The sequence below is a fragment of the Abramis brama genome (genome assembly GCF_963993115.1).
Source record: "Abramis brama genome assembly, chromosome: 11".
NCBI classification, from domain to species: domain Eukaryota; kingdom Metazoa; phylum Chordata; class Actinopteri; order Cypriniformes; family Leuciscidae; genus Abramis; species Abramis brama.
In genome coordinates this window covers 41878028-41899178 of record NC_139973.1, presented here as the reverse complement: position 1 = coordinate 41899178, position 21151 = coordinate 41878028, and the positions used below count along the sequence as shown (strand labels likewise).

Here is a 21151-nt window from a genome sequence, read left to right as displayed (position 1 = left end):
GATTCTCATTGGCTACCTGCCAATGTGGCAGGTAGATTGACAGTGTTACCCGCCAATTGCAGAATTCACCCGCATTTGGCGTGTGGTCGGGTGTTAATTTCAGGCCCTGACTGTATCCCTTAAAACTCATCTTTGATCACCAAAGTGACATATTTAAACGCTTTTTCCTTGATAAAAATATCTTGACTGTAACTCGACACCCTTGCCTCATTTAGTATGCGCGGTTCTATGAATATGCAAATGAGCCCCGCCTCCACTCACTCCCTCAGCTCAGAGATCCACTGGTTGACGATCACACGTTGATCTGATTGGTTACAAGGTAGTTTGTGACGTCAGAAACACCAGCGATTTCAAAGCGTGTTTTTGAGACTGTCTTTGGTTCACTGCAGTTTTAAGGAGGAAATACTCAGCAATGGAGTCGACTTATGAATTTACACATGGTTTGTCTTAAAGCATATTAAAATTGACACATAAACAACATTAAAAGCTGGATTTACACCACAGGAGGACTTTAAAGGTAACTGCAACTTTTTATCTCAGGACAAAAGTTAGACTAATGGGATAAGAAGTCGCAATTACCTTTTTTTTACTTATTTACCTTATTTATTTATGTATTTCCATGGTGGAAATAAGTTTCCATAGTCCGCGCACCCAGTCACATGGAGTATATTTAGAAAGGCTACGCATTTACGCCACAGTTTGTGTCAGAACGGAAGTGTTTTTGTGTTGTTTGTCCTCTCTGGAGCTGCATGAGAAAGAGCTTCATGAAGATTGTAAATGTCCACAGTGAAAATAACATCACAGGGGTTCGGAACAGGTCATTCCAGTCCAGCGACTGAACAACAACAATACACACGCCCATCCATCTTTAATTACCCACAATCCCGTGCGGCTGGAGCCTCGGGTCGCCCTCCTCATTAATTACTCGTCACCATCACACTGACCGCAGACACACTACACACACACATGCCGTGGAAGTTACATATGAAACATTAAACGTGCTGCAAACATTTCATTTGTTCTCAATTATTCATTTCTTTGAAGGTTCAGAAGAGTCGTTAATATGGAAATCAGCTCATGCTAACGAGCTCCTGCTATCTGATTTGGGACACATCACTGGAGAACATTAACACTGTTCTCTCTCTCTCAAACCTCACACAACTATTCAGATAAATACATAAAACACACTGCATTTTACTCTATGTGATGTACTTCTGAGTAATTTTATTGAATATCCATGTATTCTAATTAGTGCTGGCCAATGATTAATCGCATACAAAATAAAATTTGTGTTTACATAATATATGTACTGTGTATAATTATTTTGTATAAGTAAATACACACACATGCATGTATATATTTAAGAAAAATTTGTTATTTATATATAAAATATTTATATTTATATATAATATAAATTATGCATGTATATATATATATATATATATATATATATATATATATGCAAATATTTCTTTAATACAGTACATGAATGTGTGTGTATTTATATTATACACAGTGCGCACACAGATATTATGTAAACAAACTTTTATTTGGTTGTGATTAATTGTTGCCCAGCATTAATTCTAATGCTAATATATCGTTGGCAAATCTATCTTTATTATTGCTGTGACCTTTATTACATGTATCCACTTTACCAGATTACAGTATGGTGAGATTTTAGAAAGATCTGCAACAATGACAAAATGTGGGTTAAAATGAACATTAACTAGTAGCCTGAGCATCAACTCATCATATTAGAGTGATTTCTGAAGGATCATGTGACACTGAAGACTGGAGTAATGATGCTGAAAATTCAGCTTTCATCACAGGAATAAATTACACTTTACTGTATATTCACATAGAGAACAGATGTTTTACACTGGAATAATATTTCACTGTTTTACTGTATTTTACTAACACGCACTGAACCTCAGTTCAACCACACATAAACTACATTTGTACATCTTCTGAAGAAAGTGCAAAAGTCACTGTCACGATGCTGTGGATTATTGCCTATGTGGTTGCCAAGGTGTTGCTAGGGGGTGTAAAAAAAGGACTGATAAATTGTGCTCAAGTTAAAGTACAAATACTATGCCGTAAATGTACTTCATTAAAAGCCTAAGCGCCTATCCAAAAATACTTGAGTGAAAGTATTCACATTTAATTGTACTCAAGTATGTTCTCTATTAAGCTTTTTAAATTGAAAACAAAAGACCGAACACATTTTAGTCATTTTGATGCAAAAATGTCAAAATTACAATTTTCTCATTGTTCTGACTGTGTAAAAATGTCGATTTCACAGTCATTTGAGATTTAAATATAGTGATATTTAGACTAGCAATCAAGACACATTATAATTATAAAAACACATTATAACTGTAATTCATAGTCTGTGTCTGAAAGGACTAGTTCATTCTGTCATCATTTACTCACCCTTGTATTTCAAAGTCAGATTAGGATAAATAAAAATGCTGTTTTTATTATTTATTTATTTTTAAGCCATTTAATGGGGCTGTATGTAAGAATTTTCATGTATTAATCTTTTTATTATTATTATTTCCAATGTATGACCAGCTGGTAAAGAAACTTTAACAACTTTAGACCTTCCAAGGACTCGGGCCGGTTTTGCCGGGAAAATCAAAAATATGTGACATTTACGCGCGCTCCCGAGAGCCTCTGTCCTTCACAAAAAAAAATTAAATGCTTATTCAATGTTCAGGATAATGGCGAAATAGCCATTCTGTACTGTAATATCAATGTGTCATGCAAAGAAAAGACATTCATTCAAACTATAGTCTCACACAGTCCGATCTATGGTCAGTCTCAAATATAGGCTACTTTATAATCAAACTATCACAACAGGTTGATTTGAACTAACTTACCTCATCTGTCGACATGATGACGGTGAATCGCAGATCTGCAGCAAACATATCCACATATGATCATATGATTTCTGAACCGCTGTTTTCTCACCGCTGACATTTGTGTGTTGATTGTGTTATTGAGAGGAAAGCGCGCGAAACATATTTACATATGATCTAACCGTCGCTCTCAGCAGTGGACGACGTCGAGATGTTCGTTAACAGTATATCACACTGCTAATGTATTTCCAACTTCTTTGTACTTCTTCTTAGTAAAGAACGAAACAGAACTTAGCTGTGAGCAATTTTACATTGGGGCCTTGAATCGCGTTCAGTTTCTTGAACGAACGTTACGTGTACAGAAGCACGAACACGTGACTAGCAGTAAGTTGCTTCTGCAGTTCCTTTAACGGCCACAGGTGTCGCTAATAACAAGGATTTCTCAATTCTGTATAGCACATCAAGTCATACTTTATGTAGGCTACTTTTAAGTCTACAAAAAAAAACTGTAATGGAGTAAAAAGTTTTATTTTCACCTTGATAAAATTTTTGAGTAAAAATAAGTATTCCGTTTTAACAGATTCCCCAAAATAATACACAAGTATACCAGTGTAGCACTATTACTCACATATTTTGGAATCACCACTAACTAATAATAATGTACATAAACATAATATAGTCTAATTGATCTCTTTTTCATTTCTTTTCCTTCTAGAGTGCTTTGACAAACCCTATATTTAACAGTAATGTTGACGCAGACATGTGAAGATGTGCCTGAGACGGAGGACGCTGCTCATTACTCTAAAGAAGGTTAATCCATTTAACTTCTGCATATTGATATGCCAATTACATGTAATAGAGGAGGAGGCATCAGTCAAGGTAATAGTGCAGAAAGAGTGTGGGGAACACGTGTAAGATACTCTCTCCTAATTGGGGGAGAGCAACTGGGCAAATGAGAAAGTCGAGTCAGTGAGGTGTGCGACCCAGACCAGACACATCAGTCAACAGCGCATCCCATAATGCACTTCACCTCCCATGCTGCGCCTCGCCTGAGCGTGTCCACAAATGATAAAAGCAAACGGGGAGAGGACTGAATATTTAGTCTTCAGGGTTTCCTTTTGGAAGAATGAATGAAGTGCAAATAAACCCAGGAGGGATTTTTAGAGGAGACATTAAACCCTCGTCCTTTCCAGTGATACTATTATAGTTTTTATTGATAGTTTGAAATAGCAGTGGCCAGAAGTGATGAGCGGCCTAGGAAAATTTACAAATATTATTATAAATGTGTTAAAGATTTTGTACACTCTAAAAAATGGAGGGTTGTTTTAACCCAATTTTGGGTCAAATAGGCAAGGCAAGGCAAGGCAAGGCAAGTTTATTTATATAGCACTTTTCATACACAGTGGCAATTCAAAGTGCTTTACATAGAAGAAATTAAAATAATAAAAAGAAATAAGAATAATTAAAACAGTTTAGAAAAATAAAAAATAAAATACAGTACAGTACAAACAGTCGGACGAACAGTGGCACAGTGTTCATTCAGTAAATGCATAGCTAAACAGATGTGTTTTGAGTCTGGATTTGAAAGTGACTACAGTAGGAGCACATCTGATCTCCTCTGGAAGCTGGTTCCAGCTGCGGCTGGCATAATAGCTAAAAGCAGACTCGCCATGCTTAGAGTGAACCCTTGGTATTTCTAGCTGATATGATCCTAGTGATCTGAGTGATCTGTTGGGTTTATATTCAGTGAGCATATCTGCAATGTATTGAGGTCCTAGGCCATTAAATGATTTATATACCAGTAATAATACTTTAAAATCAATCCTAAATTTAACTGGGAGCCAGTGTAAAGACCTGAGGACTGGTGTGATATGTTCATATTTTCTGGTTCTGCTCAGAATCCTGGCGGCAGCGTTCTGTATGAGCTGCAACTGTCTTATGGTCTTTTTGGGAAGGCCAGTGAGGAGTCCATTACAATAATCCACCCTGCTGGTGATGAAAGCATGAACAAGTTTCTCTAAGTCTTGTCTGGAAACAAAGTATCTAATTCTTGCAATATTTTTTAGATGATAGTATGCTGATTTAGTTATTGCTTTGACATGACTACTGAAACTAAGGTCTGACAAACCAAAATATGGACAAACCCAAACGTTGGGTTAAAAATGTAGCCTAATATGAACATTCAAAGGGATACTTCAGCATTAAAGCTTTGTATCAGTAGAAAACCTGTAGTATTTTCGAATTACTGTGCTTCCCTCCCTCATATCCCCCTGAGACGAGAGATTTATGTACTTTTTGTCTGGAAAAAATCCTCCGATGACGCAAAAAAATGTCATTTTGCGTCATCGGAGGACTTTTTGTCCAGAGGCTAGAAACTACAGCCAGTGCTAGGAGCTAGATCCGCATGTTCTCAACCCGCCCATAGGGGGATCTCACTCACAGAATGTACAAATAGTGTCAGCCATCTTTTTTTGGAAGCTAAGCTAGCAGGCTCTTGTTCTGTGGAGAAAGCTGAGTAGTAGGGGTTACCATCCTCTTTTTTCCGGCCGTCGAGATCGTCCAAAATGTCCGGGATTCGGCTTTTGCTTTCTACAGTCGCCATTCATTGTTTACATGCACACCTTTTGTTTCAATCTAACTGAATTCATTCCAATTGGTGAATCTGCATGTAGTGTTTACATGAACGCTAAACAAGTGATCGGTTGATGTGCATTCTAGCATTGCTAAGAAAATTCCCGCTCCTCCGTGAGAGATAGCCTACGAGACCGGTGTCGTTCATCAGTAATCACGCCACCGGCCTCGCGCCGTTCTCCCTCGCCCCTCAGCCTCGTCCTGCTCGCCACAGTAAACATAATGAATGGCGACTGTAGAACGCAAAAGCCCAATCCCGGACATTTTGGCCGATCTCGAAATCCCGGGCAGACTCGTCACGGAGACTCACGATAAAACGGCGTCTTTTAAGTTTTGAGTCAACTAGTAGCCTAGCCTAGTTGTTTAACTGCGCTCTCTTACCAGTAGGTGTGGCTTGGGAGTGGCCTCGTAGGGCAGCGAAGCAAGTGCATTCTCGGAGTTGTTGTCTTTCATCAGCATGAACCAAAAATACATTTTCTGGCTTTTCTCAGTACAGAAGGCTCCAAATTCAAAAATAATTTCACATTTCTACTACATAAATGACCCATTTTAAATACACATTCATCGTTCCAGAGGTGAAATATCCCTTTAAACTTTCTTAAAACATACAGGCCCGTTTCCATAAGAAAACTATGATGTGTTTCAAAGAAAAAAAACAATCCAGAATAGCTAAAACATGTAATATAAAAAAGGCTGAATTCAGAATGGCAGAAATAGTACTAGCATAATATTCTGAATTCAGCTCAATGTGGTTTTATGTATGTTTAAAAGGGAAAAAATGACTTTTAAGGCTACGTCTACATTAATCCGGATACATCTGAAAACGGTGTTTTCCTTTATAAACGCTCTCCGTCCACACTAGAGTTTTCAGGCGTTTTCGGACGTTTCAGTGTGGATGAGAAACTTTTGAAAAACGCCTGAAAACGCTAAATTCACCTTACAGCGCATGCGTAAACCCTCACAAAAGATCACTGATATGATTCAGATGGAAAAATAAATAATGAAGTTATGACTTTTCTGATTCTTGATTTCTGTGCATTTGCTGCAGATCTTTTGTGGTGGAGCAGGACCTGCAAGGAAAGATGATGGCGGCATTTGTGGAAAAAAAGCGTTTTTGTCTTCTAAATAATACTGAAATCAAATGACATTGTGCGGTTAAAATTACTGCTTTTGTGTTGTTTGTGCATTTTTGTAGGATCTGAAATGTCAGCAGGCTGGTGTGAGCACTGAGGATGAGGAGCCCAGAGATGAATCCTGGAGATAGTGCCATGGACGAGTCCCTCCATCACCCCACCTGCCCTTACGAGACCCTCCATCACTCCACCTGCCCTTACGAGACCCTCCATCACTCCACCAGCCCTTACGAGACCCTCCGTCACTCCACCTGCCCTTATGAGACCCTCCGTCACTCCACCAGCCCTTACGAGACCCTCCATCACTCCACCTGCCCTTACGAGACCCTCCTTCACTCCACCAGCCCTTACGAGACCCTCCATCACTCCACCAGCCCTTACGAGACCCTCCATCACTCCACCTGCCCTTACGAGACCCTCCATCACTCCACCAGCCCTTACGAGACCCTCCATCACTCCACCAGCCCTTACGAGACCCTCCATCACTCCACCAGCCCTTACGAGACCCTCCATCACTCCACCTGCCCTTACGAGACCCTCCATCACTCCACCTGCCCTTACGAGACCCTCCATCACTCCACCTGCCCTTACGAGACCCTCCATCACTCCACCTGCCCTTACGAGACCCTCCATCACTCCACCTGCCCTTACGAGTCCCTCCATCACTCCACCTGCCCTTACGAGACCCTCCATCACTCCACCTGCCCTTACGAGACCCTCCATCACTCCACCAGCCCTTACGAGACCCTCCATCACTCCACCTGCCCTTACGAGACCCTCCATCACTCCACCTGCCCTTACGAGACCCTCCATCACTCCACCAGCCCTTACGAGACCCTCCATCACTCCACCAGCCCTTACGAGACCCTCCATCACTCCACCTGCCCTTACGAGACCCTCCATCACTCCACCTGCCCTTATGAGACCCTCCATCACTCCACCAGCCCTTACGAGACCCTCCATCACTCCACCTGCCCTTATTGCCTCAGATTGTGAAGCACAACACATCACGCAACAACCTCCGGCACGAGGGAACGGCTCACCTCGGGCGGTCAGCTGATTCATCAGAATAAAGCTGAAGAATGGGAACCGCTGTGTTGAGATGGCAGAAGGATGTGGGGTTCAGCGAAACTAGTCTACATACATGATTGTAGTTTGAATAAAGCTTTGTTTCATGTGTTGACTTGTATATGCATTTGTTTATTGTGTGATGGTGACTTTGATTCTGTGGCATTCAGCGCCTAGAGTGCCCGTGTGAGCCACTGGAGGGCGTCCTTTCCTAGTTTATGCTTTTATTTTGTATTGTTACCCTGGACTCATTATGCTTTATGTCATGCACCTGTGTGATGATTATGCTTGTTAGTATCCTTATTTAAACCTGTATGTTTCCTTTGTTCAGTGCTCAGGATTGTACGTGTCACACTGCATTATCTAGCCTTGTTTCTAGTTTCTAAGTTATCCAGTATTTTAGTCTCCGTGTTTCTGACCTCTTGCCTGCCTGTCTTGATTATCCGACTGCCTGTTCCCTGTTTGTACTGCTGCTGATTTGGATTGCTTATTTGGACTCTGATTACTGCCTGTTTCCCCGTTTGTGCTCTTTGGATTATCCTTCAAATAAAAGCCTGCATTTGGATCACCTGTCTGTTTCCCGGTGCAGTTCATGACAGATTCATTCTTTGACTAATTTATTACGGTAATATTTCTCATTGTTGTCAGTAAATAAAATACAATTATTTAATTAATGCTTTATTTATTGTTTGAATGAAAATGTAGATATGTTCACATACACATCTAGAGTGTATTCATACATAGCTATTTCAAATGACATACATTACATTTTGTTTGTTTTATTGAATTATATCATTTTCAGTAAAAAGTAATATAATTAATTGGTCAGCACAAGTTGTTATTATTGTATGTTTTGGGGTGGGATAGCAATGCAATTCATTCTGGGGTAAAATTAATTTTTAATAATGATACTTAAATTTTTCGAGTATAAAATCAACAGTTTTCTCCAAAGGCGAATCTTCACACAGCTGCCCAACGTCTCCTTTGTGCAGACATTACAAACGCTGAGGAAAACCGTTCTAGGTAGGGCTGTCCAGTTACTGATGTTATGAGGTATATATATATATATGCATGTATATGTATGTATATATATATATATATATATATATATCTCATGGGTTTGCAAACATAATATGAGATTTTATACACAAGAAAAAAGAACCTATAAGGTTGAATATCTTAATATATATTTTCTTAATTAATGATATAATACATTTAAAAAATGCATTTTTTGTTATTTATAAGCCCGAGGGATGAAACGAGAGTTCAATTTAACAAGAAAAAGAGGAAAACAAAGCAGTAAGCCACTTTTGCTTATGGATGAAAATGTTTGGATATAAAATAAAGAAATCAACAACATATTCAAGAGATGACAATTTGGGGATTTCGTTATAAAAATAAATATCGTTAAGGATAAAACGGTGGGTCACATTAGTAGGGTAGGGTTAAATATAAGAACTTAAATCAACCCTAAATGTATTCACAAAATAAATGGGCAGCAGTTTCTTCAAAAAGACCACAAAATGAGCAAGTTTAATCAATATCAAGATATTTACAGATAGATGAATTAAACGTGTCGTTCAAATCTTTTAAGTTGTTGCGCTTGTGATAACGCGTCGTAGGTCACATGATAACGTCAACATGGCAGATGTCCGGTTCACATTCATACTCAACGAGATCTGGCTATAAAGTACCTACTCTTTTAGCACTCGTTAAGTAAGTACTTATTGAAATTGAGTACCTACTCATTGAGTATGCGGTTTGGAACGCAGCCTATGACAATTTTGGACTGGAACGCAGCATATGTTGCATAAACTCCCACTCGTGCAAGTCTGGAGAATCATGACTGTTAATGAAGAGGGTGGGATTATCATTAATTAGCCAAAGTCTGTAGAGTACAAAAGGACCAAAGGGCAGCACCTCAACAGTGTGACTAGCTGTTGAACAATGGCAGGAAGTTGGTGTGCTGTTCAGTCTCTGGCACTTTGTGTTTGGTTCTGTGCGTTCAGTCATGCTGTTCCGAAGTGGAGTGATCTGCCCCAGAATCCTCAAGCTCTGATGTTCCAGCAAACTGACCAGTGGTTTCAAAAGCCAGTTCAACAGCAAGCTAGTCAGTGGTTTCCTCAGCAGGTTCAAAAGCCAGTTCAACAGCAAGCTAGTCAGTGGTTCCCTCAGCAGGTTCAAAAGCCAGTTCAACAGCAAGCTAGTCAATGGTTTCCTCAGCAGGTTCAAAAGCCAGTTCAACAGCAAGCTAGTCAACGGTTTCCTCAGTCAGGTCAACAGCAAGCTAGTCAACAGTTTCCTCAGTCAGGTCAACAGCAAGCTAGTCAACAGTTTCCTCAGTCAGGTCAACAGTTTCCTCAGTCAGGTCAACCCCAAGCTAGTCAACAGTTTCCTCAGTCAGGTCAACAGTTTCCTCAGTCAGGTCAACAGCAAGCTGGTCAACAGTTTCCTCAGTCAGGTCAACCGCAAGCTAGTCAACAGTTTCCTCAGTCAGGTCAACAGCAAGCTAGTCAACAGTTTCCTCAGTCAGGTCAACAGCAAGCTGGTCAACAGTTTCCTCAGTCAGGTCAACAGCAAGCTAGTCAGCAGTTTCCTCAGTCAGGTCAACAGCAAGCTAGTCAACAGTTTCCTCAGCAGTTTCAGCCTAAGCAGCCAGTGGCACAGGCAGAGCCTCTTGACAAATGTACTGTAGCTGATTATGAGCAGATTCAATGTGGACCACCTGGTATCAGTGGTGCTGAGTGTGCTGCTATCAACTGCTGCTTTAATGGACAGCAGTGTTACTATGGGAAGGCAGGTAAGAGTGTAGAGTCAATGTAGAGGCATTCATGTTAAACTGATCCTCAGCAATAACCTGCTCTTGTAACTCGTTCCAGTGACTGTCCAGTGTATAAGAGATGGTCAGTTTGTGGTAGTGGTGGCTAGAGATGTTACGCTGCCTCGATTGAGCCTGGATTCAGTCCGTCTCCTGGGTGGAAGTGATCCAGCTTGCAGTCCTGTGGGATCCACACCTTTCTTTGCTATATACCAGTTCCCTGTCACTGCATGTGGCACAAGCATGATGGTGAGTAGCTGCTTGTGGTTTTGTTCTGCATGGCTTAGAATGGATTGGATGCTAACAATGTTACTATTTGCAGGAGGACAGTGGATATGTGGTGTATGAAAACAGAATGACCTCCTCATATGAAGTGGGTATTGGACCACTTGGTTCCATTACAAGGGACAGCCATTTTGAGTAAGTGATGTATGCTTTATCATAAATGTGAATCATTGACAAATGCTACAAGCTCACTGTTTGTTGTCCAGGCTTCTCTTCCAGTGTAGGTACTCTGGTACCTCTGTGGAAGCTCTGGTTGTGGAGGTCAACACCGTTCCTCCACCTCCACCAGTAGCTGCTCCTGGACCCCTCAGGGTGGAGCTTAGACTGGCAAATGGTCAATGTGTCACCAAAGGCTGTGCAGAAGGTAAGTGTTTGTCCTAAAGCCTTTCTAAAACTCCAGTTTCTAGTTAAATGCTGCATTCTTCCTCAGGAGACGAGGCGTACACGTCCTATTACAGTGATGCTGATTATCCAGTTACAAAAGTCCTGCGGGAGCCTGTGTTTGTTGAGGTGCACATTTTGGAGAGGACTGACCCCAACATTGTCCTGATGCTGGGACGTTGCTGGGCGACATCAACCCCCAGTCCACTCAGTCTACCCCAATGGGATCTTCTGGTTGATGGGTGAGTAAGGCCAGTCTTTATCCATCTAGTGTGCTGTAAGGCATTTCTGACTGCCTCTTTGCCTTTCAGATGCCCTTACCAGGATGATCGTTACCTGACCACATTGGTTCCAGTGGCTGGATCGTCTGGTCTTCAGTTCCCAACCCACTACAAGCGCTTTGTTGTGAAGATGTTCACATTTGTAGATCCAGCATCACTGGCTCCTCTGCAGGAAACCGTATGCTCTGCAGCCTTACCTCAACCCTTAATATTAGTGCTTTTTACAGTGAATTCTATGGCTTAACCCTTTCCCCCTCTGTTAGATCTTCATCCACTGTAGTACAGTGGTGTGCCATCCCTCCTCTGGCTCCTGTGAGCAAAGTTGCACTAGGAAAAGTGAGTGCTTGCTGTAAGTTGACTTCAGGAACTGAATTTAAATGCCCCTCATGCTTCTACCACTTTTTACAGGAAGAGACACGCACATCAAGACCATCTCTAGTGGGCAAACTGTGGTGTCTAGTGGACAAGTTAACCTGGTCAAGTGAATTTAAGTGTTTTAATAAACTTCATGAAAATCAACGTGTTTTTCTTTGGTATTCATTTCTGTCTGGAGTTGGATGTTTCATGACTGTTCTCAGTTTGACTTCTGCACTACTAAACCTTTTTCTTTTGTGCATTGAGATTCTTGACTTGAACTAAACAAGCCAAGTTTCTGCCTAAGCCATCTAACTTTGTAACGTTCTGCCTATACAAGGCAGGATACACAATGTATGTTCTAGACCCTCTATGAAAGCATTGGATAGAATTGCTCACAATGTAAACAAAACAAGCAAGATCAAATGACAACCCAAAGTGTATTAAATAGAAAGCACTGAAAATCAATATATACAAAAATTATGTAAGTGTGTTCCAGTGTTGTGTGTGCGTTGAATCGGCCTCACTGGTAAGCCGAAGTCCGTGCACACGATGAGGAACAGCACTGTCCCGTGAAGTGATCTCCAAGGTGAAATAATCCAGCAAGTGTATATCTCACAAAGAGTCAAACAGTCAATGACAGCCAAGCTGTGTAGTGCGATCGATCGCTAATCCAAAAGAGCAATAGTAAAGTTGCTCCCGAATTCCGGTAAGCCGGCTCCCTTTAACGGAAGTGAAGTTGATCAGCTGAAGTATGACGTCATGGGGGTTCCCAGGTCTTTAATATAAGAACATCTGACATGTATAACTCTTTAATTAGGTTAATAAGCCGTCTTATAAATATCCCCTTTATGTGGCCACGCTACAACTTTACTATTTGCCAAGTTCTAGTCATTAACTTGGGCCCCTGTTCATGTTTTTACATATTAAATTAAGGTTTTAGCTTCTGTCTGTTTGAGGCTTTACATACGACTTTATGGCTGGACTAGCATAACTGCATATATTGATGCCCAAACCCCTCTGAGGTCACTCGTTGGCTTTTTGTAATGCTGTAATGCTCTATACTTTAAAGTCACGCAAGTATAGAATCATATCTTGGGATAAAGGATTGGTTGATACTGAATTTTGTTTATTTATTTTTTTTAATTTCAGGCTAGTCCCAGTAATGTAGACTGCTTTCATTTAAGCATTAATCCCTTAACTGTTGTATCCCAACTAGGTAGCTGTCCAAGGCCTTGTTTACACCTGGTACTAAGAAGCATTTTTATAAATCGGATCACAAGTGGACTGTGGTAAATGAAGGTGTAAAAAAGGGGTTAATTTTTAAAATAAAAAAATTTTGAGCTTGTCTATTTTTGGCCACTTCCAGAGGTAGTCCAACACATTTGACTAGATTGCTTTCATAGAGTAGATGCTCATTTGGTTGAATGTGTTCGAACAGCCACAGAACGGTGTACTCTACCGCCTACTGACCTAGTATGTAAACATTTTAAGAAGTGCGCTAGCAGGTGTGATTTAAACTTTCTTAAAATATATAGGCCTGTTGCCATGAGAAAACTATGATGTGTTTCAAAGAAAAAAAAAAAATCCAGAATAGCTAAAACATCTAATATAAAAAAGGCTGAATTCAGAATGGCAGAAATAGTACTAGCATACTATTCTGAATTTAGCTCAGTATGGTTTTATGTATGTTCAAAATGGAAAAATGACTTTTAAGAAACAATAAAATCACCTAGTTGCATAAACTCCCACTCGTGCAAGTCTGGAGAATCATGACTTAATGAAGAGGGTGGGATTATCATTAATTAGACAAAGTCTGTAGAGTACAAAAGGACCAAAGAGCAGCACCTCAACAGTGTGACTAGCTGTTGAACAATGGCAGGAAGTTGGTGTGCTGTTCAGTCTCTGGCACTTTGTGTTTGGTTCTGTGCTTTCAGTCATGCTGTTCCGAAGTGGAGTGATCTGCCCCAGAATCCTCAAGCTCTGATGTTCCAGCAAACTGACCAGCGGTTTCAAAAGCCAGTTCAACAGCAATCTGGTCAATGGTTTCCTCAGCAGGTTCAAAAGCCAGTTCAACAGCAAGCAAGTCAACAGTTTCCTCAGCAGTTTCAACAGCAATCTAGTCAATGGTTTCCTCAGCAGGTTCAAAAGCCAGTTCAACAGCAAGCTAGTCAATGGTTTCCTCAGCAGGTTCAAAAGCCAGTTCAACAGCAAGCTAGTCAATGGTTTCCTCAGCAGGTTCAAAAGCCAGTTCAACAGCAAGCTAGTCAACAGTTTCCTCAGTCAGGTCAACAGCAAGCTAGTCAACAGTTTCTTCAGCAGGTTCAAAAGCCATTTCAACAGCAAGCTAGTCAACAGTTTACTCAGTCAGGTCAACAGCAAGCTAGTCAACAGTTTCCTCAGTCAGGTCAACCGCAAGCTAGTCAACAGTTTCCTCAGTTAGTTCAACAGCAAGCTAGTCAACAGTTTCTTCAGCAGGTTCAAAAGCCATTTCAACAGCAAGCTAGTCAACAGTTTCCTCAGTCAGGTCAACAGCAAGCTAGTCAACAGTTTCCTCAGTCAGGTCAACAGCAAGCTAGTCAGCAGTTTCCTCAGTCAGGTCAACCGCAAGCTAGTCAACAGTTTCAGCCTAAGCAGCCAGTGGCACAGGCAGAGCCCCTTGACAAATGTACTGTAGCTGATTATGAGCAGATTCAATGTGGACCACCTGGTATCAGTGGTGCTGAGTGTGCTGCTATCAACTGCTGCTTTAATGGACAGCAGTGTTACTATGGGAAGGCAGGTAAGAGTGTAGAGTCAATGTAGAGGCATTCATGTTAAACTGATCCTCAGCAATAACCTGCTCTTGTAACTCGTTCCAGTGACTGTCCAGTGTATAAGAGATGGTCAGTTTGTGGTAGTGGTGGCTAAAGATGTTACGCTGCCTCGATTGAGCCTGGATTCAGTCCGTCTCCTGGGTGGAAGTGATCCAGCTTGCAGTCCTGTGGGATCCACACCTTTCTTTGCTATATACCAGTTCCCTGTCACTGCATGTGGCACAAGCATGATGGTGAGTAGCTGCTTGTGGTTTTGTTCTGCATGGCTTAGAATGGATTGGATGCTAACAATGTTACTATTTGCAGGAGGACAGTGGATATGTGGTGTATGAAAACAGAATGACCTCCTCATATGAAGTGGGTATTGGACCACTTGGTTCCATTACAAGGGACAGCCATTTTGAGTAAGTGATGTATGCTTTATCATAAATGTGAATCATTGACAAATGCTACAAGCTCACTGTTTGTCCAGGCTTCTCTTCCAGTGTAGGTACTCTGGTACCTCTGTGGAAGCTCTGGTTGTGGAGGTCAACACTGTTCCTCCACCTCCACCAGTAGCTGCTCCTGGACCCCTCAGGGTGGAGCTTAGACTGGCAAATGGTCAATGTGTCACCAAAGGCTGTGCAGAAGGTAAGTGTTTGTCCCAAGTATGCCTAAAGCCTTTCTAAAACTCCAGTTTCTAGTTAAATGCTGCTTTCTTCCTCAGGAGATGAGGCGTACACATCCTATTACAGTGATGCTGATTATCCAGTTACAAAAGTCCTGCGGGAGCCTGTGTTTGTTGAGGTGCACATTTTGGAGAGGACTGACCCCAACATTGTCCTGATGCTGGGACGTTGTTGGGCGACATCAACCCCCAGTCCACTCAGTCTACCCCAATGGGATCTTCTGGTTGATGGGTGAGTAAGGCCAGTCTTTATCCATCTAGTGTGCTGTAAGGCATTTCTGACTGCCTCTTTGCCTTTCAGATGCCCTTACCAGGATGATCGTTACCTGACCACATTGGTTCCAGTGGCTGGATCATCTGGTCTTCAGTTCCCGACCCACTACAAGCGCTTTGTTGTGAAGATGTTCACATTTGTAGATCCAGCGTCACTGGCTCCTCTGCAGGAAACCGTATGCTCTGCAGCCTTACCTCAACCCTTAATATTAGTGCTTTTTACAGTGAATTCTATGGCTTAACCCTTTCCCCCTCTGTTAGATCTTCATCCACTGTAGTACAGCGGTGTGCCATCCCTCCTCTGGCTCCTGTGAGCAAAGTTGCACTAGGAAAAGTGAGTGCTTGCTGTAAGTTGACTTCAGGAACTGAGAATTTAAATGCCCCTCATGCTTCTACCACTTTTTACAGGAAGAGACACGCACATCAAGACCATCTCTAGTGGGCAAACTGTGGTGTCTAGTGGACAAGTTAACCTGGTCAAGTGAATTTAAGTGTTTTAATAAACTTCATGAAACTCAACGTGTTTTTCTTTGGTATTCATTTCTGTCTGGAGTTGGATGTTTCATGACTGTTCTCAGTTTGACTTCTGCACTACTAAACCTTTTTCTTTTGTGCATTGAGATTCTTGACTTGAACTAAACAAGCCAAGTTTCTGCCTAAGCCATCTAACTTTGTAACGTTCTGCCTATACAAGGCAGGATACACAATGTATGTTCTAGACCCTCTATGAAAGCATTGGATAGAATTGCTCACAATGTAAACAAGCAAGATGAAATGACAACCCAAAGTGTATTAAATAGAAAGCACTGAAAATCAATATATACAAAAATTATGTAAGTGTGTTCCAGTCCAGTGTTGTGTGTGTGCGTTGAATCGGCCTCACTGGTAAGCCGTTTTAAGTCCGTGCACACGATGAGGAACAGCACTGTCCCGTGAAGTGATCTCCAAGGTGAAATAATCCAGCAAGTATATCTCACAAAGAGTCAAACAGTCAATGACAGCCAAGCTGTGTAGTGCAATCGATCGCTAATCCAAAAGAGCAATAGTAAAGTTGCTCCCGAGTTCCGGTAAGCCGGCTCCCTTTAACGGAAGTGAAGATGATCAGCTGAAGTATGACGTCACAGGGATTCCCAGGTGTAACGATCAAGACTCTCGCTCAGAAAAAACAGTAAGACCAACACTTGACGGGCAACAAAAACCCAGGGATTCTTTAATATAAGAACATCTGACATGTATAACTCTTTAATTAGTTTAATAAGCCGTCTTATAAATATCCCCTTTATGTGGCCACGCTACAACTTTACTATTTGCCAAGTTCTAGTCATTAACTTGGGCCCCTGTTCATGTTTTTACATATCAAATTAAGGTTTTAGCTTCTGTCTGTTTGAGGCTTTACATACGACTTTATGGCTGGACTAGCATAACTGCATATATTGATGCCCAAACCCCTCTGAGGTCACTCGTTGGCTTTTTGTAATGCTATAATGCTCTATACTTTAAAGTCACGCAAGTATAGAATCATATCTTGGGATAAAGGATTGGTTGATACTGAATTTTGTTTATTTTATTTTTTTTATTTCAGGCTAGTCCCAGTAATGTAGACTGCTTTCATTTAAGCATTAATCCCTTAACTGTTGTATCCCAACTAGGTAGCTGTCCAAGGCCTTGTTTACACCTGGTACTAAGAAGCATTTTTGTAAATCGGATCACAAGTGGATTGTGGTAAATGAAGGTGTAAAAAAGGGGCTAATTATTTTTTTTATTTTTTTTTGAGCTTGTCTATTTTTGGCCACTTCCAGAGGTAGTCCAACACATTTGACTAGATTGCTTTCATAGAGTAGATGCTCATTTGGTTGAATGTGTTCGAACAGCCACAGAACGGTGTACTCTACCGCCTACTGACCTAGTATGTAAACATTTTAAGAAGTGCGCTAGCAGGTGTGATTTAAACTTTCTTAAAATATACAGGCCTGTTGCCATGAGAAAACTATGATGTGTTTTAAAGAAAAAAAAACAACAATCCAGAATAGCTAAAACATCTAATATAAAAAAGGCTGAATTCAGAATGGCAGAAATAGTACTAGCATACTATTCTGAATTTAGCTCAGTATGGTTTTATGTATGTTCAAAATGGAAAAATTGACTTTTAAGAAACAATAAAATCACCTAGTTGCATAAACTCCCACTCGTGCAAGTCTGGAGAATCATGACTTAATGAAGAGGGTGGGATTATCATTAATTAGACAAAGTCTGTAGAGTACAAAAGGACCAAAGAGCAGCACCTCAACAGTGTGACTAGCTGTTGAACAATGGCAGGAAGTTGGTGTGCTGTTCAGTCTCTGGCACTTTGTGTTTGGTTCTGTGCTTTCAGTCATGCTGTTCCGAAGTGGAGTGATCTGCCCCAGAATCCTCAAGCTCTGATGTTCCAGCAAACTGACCAGCGGTTTCAAAAGCCAGTTCAACAGCAATCTGGTCAATGGTTTTCTCAGCAGGTTCAAAAGCCAGTTCAACAGCAAGCTAGTCAACAGTTTCCTCAGCAGTTTCAACAGCAATCTAGTCAATGGTTTCCTCAGCAGGTTCAAAAGCCAGTTCAACAGCAAGCTAGTCAATGGTTTCCTCAGCAGGTTCAAAAGCCAGTTCAACAGCAAGCTAGTCAACAGTTTCCTCAGTCAGGTCAACAGCAAGCTAGTCAACAGTTTCCTCAGTTAGTTCAACAGCAAGCTAGTCAACAGTTTCTTCAGCAGGTTCAAAAGCCATTTCAACAGCAAGCTAGTCAACAGTTTCCTCAGTCAGGTCAACCGCAAGCTAGTCAACAGTTTCCTCAGACAGGTCAACCGCAAGCTAGTCAACAGTTTCCTCAGTTAGTTCAACAGCAAGCTAGTCAACAGTTTCTTCAGCAGGTTCAAAAGCCATTTCAACAGCAAGCTAGTCAACAGTTTCCTCAGTCAGGTCAACAGCAAGCTAGTCAACAGTTTCCTCAGTCAGGTCAACAGCAAGCTAGTCAACAGTTTCCTCAGTCAGGTCAACAGCAAGCTAGTCAACAGTTTCCTCAGTCAGGTCAAGTGCAAGCTAGTCAACAGATTCAGCCTAAGCACCCAGTGGCACAGGCAGAGTCCCTTGACAAATGTACTGTAGCTGATTATGAGCAGATTCAATGTGGACCACCTGGTATCAGTGGTGCTGAGTGTGCTGCTATCAACTGCTGCTTTGATGGACAGCAGTGTTACTATGGGAAGGCAGGTAAGAGTGTAGAGGCATTCATGTTAAACTGATCCTCGGCAATAACCTGCTCTTGTAACTCATTCCAGTGACTGTCCAGTGTATAAGAGATGGTCAGTTTGTGGTAGTGGTGGCTAGAGATGTTACGCTGCCTCGATTGAGCCTGGATTCAGTCCGTCTCCTGGGTGGAAGTGATCCAGCTTGCAGTCCTGTGGGATCCACACCTTTCTTTGCTATATACCAGTTCCCTGTCACTGCATGTGGCACAAGCATGATGGTGAGTAGCTGCTTGTGGTCTTGTTCTGCATGGCTTAGAATGGATTGGATGCTAACAATGTTACTATTTGCAGGAGGACAGTGGATATGTGGTGTATGAAAACAGAATGACCTCCTCATATGAAGTGGGTATTGGACCACTTGGTTCCATTACAAGGGACAGCCATTTTGAGTAAGTGATGTATGCTTTATCATAAATGTGAATCATTGACAAATGCTACAAGCTCACTGTTTGTTGTCCAGGCTTCTCTTCCAGTGTAGGTACTCTGGTACCTCTGTGGAAGCTCTGGTTGTGGAGGTCAACACTGTTCCTCCACCTCCACCAGTAGCTGCTCCTGGACCCCTCAGGGTGGAGCTTAGACTGGCAAATGGTCAATGTGTCACCAAAGGCTGTGCAGAAGGTAAGTGTTTGTCCCAAGTATGCCTAAAGCCTTTCTAAAACTCCAGTTTCTAGTTAAATGCTGCATTCTTCCTCAGGAGACGAGGCGTACACGTCCTATTACAGTGATGCTGATTATCCAGTTACAAAAGTCCTGCGGGAGCCTGTGTTTGTTGAGGTGCACATTTTGGAGAGGACTGACCCCAACATTGTCCTGATGCTGGGACGTTGCTGGGCGACATCAACCCCCAGTCCACTCAGTCTACCCCAATGGGATCTTCTGGTTGATGGGTGAGCAAGGCCAGTCTTTATCCATCTAGTGTGCTGTAAGGCATTTCTGACTGCCTCTTTGCCTTTCAGATGCCCTTACCAGGATGATCGTTACCTGACCACATTGGTTCCAGTGGCTGGATCATCTGGTCTTCAGTTCCCAACCCACTACAAGCGCTTTGTTGTGAAGATGTTCACATTTGTAGATCCAGCGTCACTGGCTCCTCTGCAGGAAACCGTATGCTCTGCAGCCTTACCTCAACCCTTAATATTAGTGCTTTTTACAGTGAATTCTATGGCTTAACCCTTTCCCCCTCTGTTAGATCTTCATCCACTGTAGTACAGTGGTGTGCCATCCCTCCTCTGGCTCCTGTGAGCAAAGTTGCACTAGGAAAAGTGAGTGCTTGCTGTAAGTTGACTTCAGGAACTGAATTTAAATGCCCCTCATGCTTCTACCACTTTTTACAGGAAGAGACACGCACATCAAGACCATCTCTAGTGGGCAAACTGTGGTGTCTAGTGGACAAGTTAACCTGGTCAAGTGAATTTAAGTGTTTTAATAAACTTCATGAAAATCAACGTGTTTTTCTTTGGTGTTCATTTCTGTCTGGAGTTGGATGTTTCATGACTGTTCTCAGTTTGACTTCTGCACTACTAAACCTTTTTCTTTTGTGCATTGAGATTCTTGACTTGAACTAAACAAGCCAAGTTTCTGCCTAAGCCATCTAACTTTGTAACGTTCTGCCTATACAAGGCAGGATACACAATGTATGTTCTAGACCCTCTATGAAAGCATTGGATAGAATTGCTCACAATGTAAACAAAACAAGCAAGATCAAATGACAACCCAAAGTGTATTAAATAGAAAGCACTGAAAATCAATATATACAAAAATTATGTAAGTGTGTTCCAGTCCAGTGTTGTGTGTGCGTTGAATCGGCCTCACTGGTAAGCCGTTTTAAGTCCGTGCACACGATGAGGAACAGCACTGTCCCGTGAAGTGATCTCCAAGGTGAAATAATCCAGCAAGTATATCTCACAAAGAGTCAAACAGTCAATGACAGCCAAGCTGTGTAGTGCGATCGATCGCTAATCCAAAAGAGCAATAGTAAAGTTGCTCCCGAATTCCGGTAAGCCGGCTCCCTTTAACGGAAGTGAAGTTGATCAGCTGAAGTATGACGTCACGGGGATTCCCAGGTGTAATGATCAAGACTCTCACTCAGAAAAAACAGTAAGACCAACACTTGACGGGCAACAAAAACCCAGGGATTTTTTAATATAAGAACATCTGACATGTATAACTCTTTAATTAGTTTAATAAGCCGTCTTATAAATATCCCCTTTATGTGGCCACGCTACAACTTTACTATTTGCCAAGTTCTAGTCATTAACTTGGGCCCCTGTTCATGTTTTTACATATCAAATTAAGGTTTTAGCTT

At 41.6% G+C, this 21151-nt stretch overlaps 4 protein-coding genes across 6 annotated transcripts in view; all 4 read left to right on the top strand.

The window, feature by feature from the left end:
- The window catches only part of LOC311091863 (uncharacterized protein), a gene marked incomplete at both ends in the record, with an annotated part of 463820 nt that overhangs the window by 140063 nt on the left and 302606 nt on the right, over window positions 1-21151 (top strand). The gene's annotated exons all lie outside the window — the stretch shown is intronic.
- LOC311091824 (zona pellucida sperm-binding protein 4-like) lies at window positions 9579-11969 on the top strand. The gene is made up of 8 exons (XM_084127934.1): window positions 9579-10493; window positions 10573-10760; window positions 10834-10931; window positions 11003-11160; window positions 11227-11419; window positions 11489-11636; window positions 11722-11794; window positions 11867-11969. Exons 1-8 carry the CDS (start codon window positions 9641-9643, stop codon window positions 11941-11943), a joined length of 1788 nt encoding a protein of 595 aa, XP_083984060.1. The 5' UTR covers window positions 9579-9640; the 3' UTR covers window positions 11944-11969.
- Window positions 13667-16087, top strand: LOC311091823 (zona pellucida sperm-binding protein 4-like). Of its 2 annotated transcripts, XM_084127933.1 has the most exons (9): window positions 13667-14183; window positions 14220-14594; window positions 14674-14861; window positions 14935-15032; window positions 15101-15258; window positions 15335-15527; window positions 15597-15744; window positions 15830-15902; window positions 15977-16087. In XM_084127933.1, the coding sequence occupies exons 1-9, from the start codon at window positions 13688-13690 to the stop codon at window positions 16051-16053; spliced, it is 1806 nt and encodes a 601-aa protein (XP_083984059.1). In that variant the 5' UTR covers window positions 13667-13687; the 3' UTR covers window positions 16054-16087. The 2 variants fall into 2 exon arrangements, with proteins under 2 accessions (XP_083984059.1, XP_083984058.1); XM_084127932.1 differs by having other exon boundaries at window positions 13667-14594.
- Window positions 17296-20290, top strand: LOC311091821 (zona pellucida sperm-binding protein 4-like). 2 transcript variants are annotated; one of them, XM_084127926.1, is made up of 9 exons: window positions 17296-18192; window positions 18242-18808; window positions 18877-19064; window positions 19138-19235; window positions 19307-19464; window positions 19541-19733; window positions 19803-19950; window positions 20036-20108; window positions 20181-20283. In XM_084127926.1, exons 1-9 carry the CDS (start codon window positions 18177-18179, stop codon window positions 20255-20257), a joined length of 1518 nt encoding a protein of 505 aa, XP_083984052.1. In that variant the 5' UTR covers window positions 17296-18176; the 3' UTR covers window positions 20258-20283. The 2 variants fall into 2 exon arrangements, with proteins under 2 accessions (XP_083984052.1, XP_083984051.1); XM_084127925.1 differs by having other exon boundaries at window positions 17296-18808; window positions 20181-20290.

What these genes read in the sequence shown, in the direction of transcription:
- LOC311091824 (XM_084127934.1), top strand. Translation starts at nt 9,641, where the DNA reads ATGGCAGGAAGTTGGTGTGCTGTTCAGTCTCTGGCACTTTGTGTTTGG. An exon ending in ACAAGGGACAGCCATTTTGA is followed by an intron (nt 10,932 to 11,002) that starts GTAAGTGATGTA and finishes TTTGTTGTCCAG; the next exon opens with GCTTCTCTTCCAGTGTAGGT. An exon ending in GCAAAGTTGCACTAGGAAAA is followed by an intron (nt 11,795 to 11,866) that starts GTGAGTGCTTGC and finishes CACTTTTTACAG; the next exon opens with GAAGAGACACGCACATCAAG.
- LOC311091821 (XM_084127925.1), top strand. Translation starts at nt 17,878, where the DNA reads ATGGCAGGAAGTTGGTGTGCTGTTCAGTCTCTGGCACTTTGTGTTTGG. An exon ending in CATGTGGCACAAGCATGATG is followed by an intron (nt 19,065 to 19,137) that starts GTGAGTAGCTGC and finishes TACTATTTGCAG; the next exon opens with GAGGACAGTGGATATGTGGT. An exon ending in TGGCTCCTCTGCAGGAAACC is followed by an intron (nt 19,951 to 20,035) that starts GTATGCTCTGCA and finishes CCCCTCTGTTAG; the next exon opens with ATCTTCATCCACTGTAGTAC.
- LOC311091823 (XM_084127932.1), top strand. Translation starts at nt 13,688, where the DNA reads ATGGCAGGAAGTTGGTGTGCTGTTCAGTCTCTGGCACTTTGTGTTTGG. An exon ending in TGGGATCTTCTGGTTGATGG is followed by an intron (nt 15,528 to 15,596) that starts GTGAGTAAGGCC and finishes TTTGCCTTTCAG; the next exon opens with ATGCCCTTACCAGGATGATC. An exon ending in TGGCTCCTCTGCAGGAAACC is followed by an intron (nt 15,745 to 15,829) that starts GTATGCTCTGCA and finishes CCCCTCTGTTAG; the next exon opens with ATCTTCATCCACTGTAGTAC.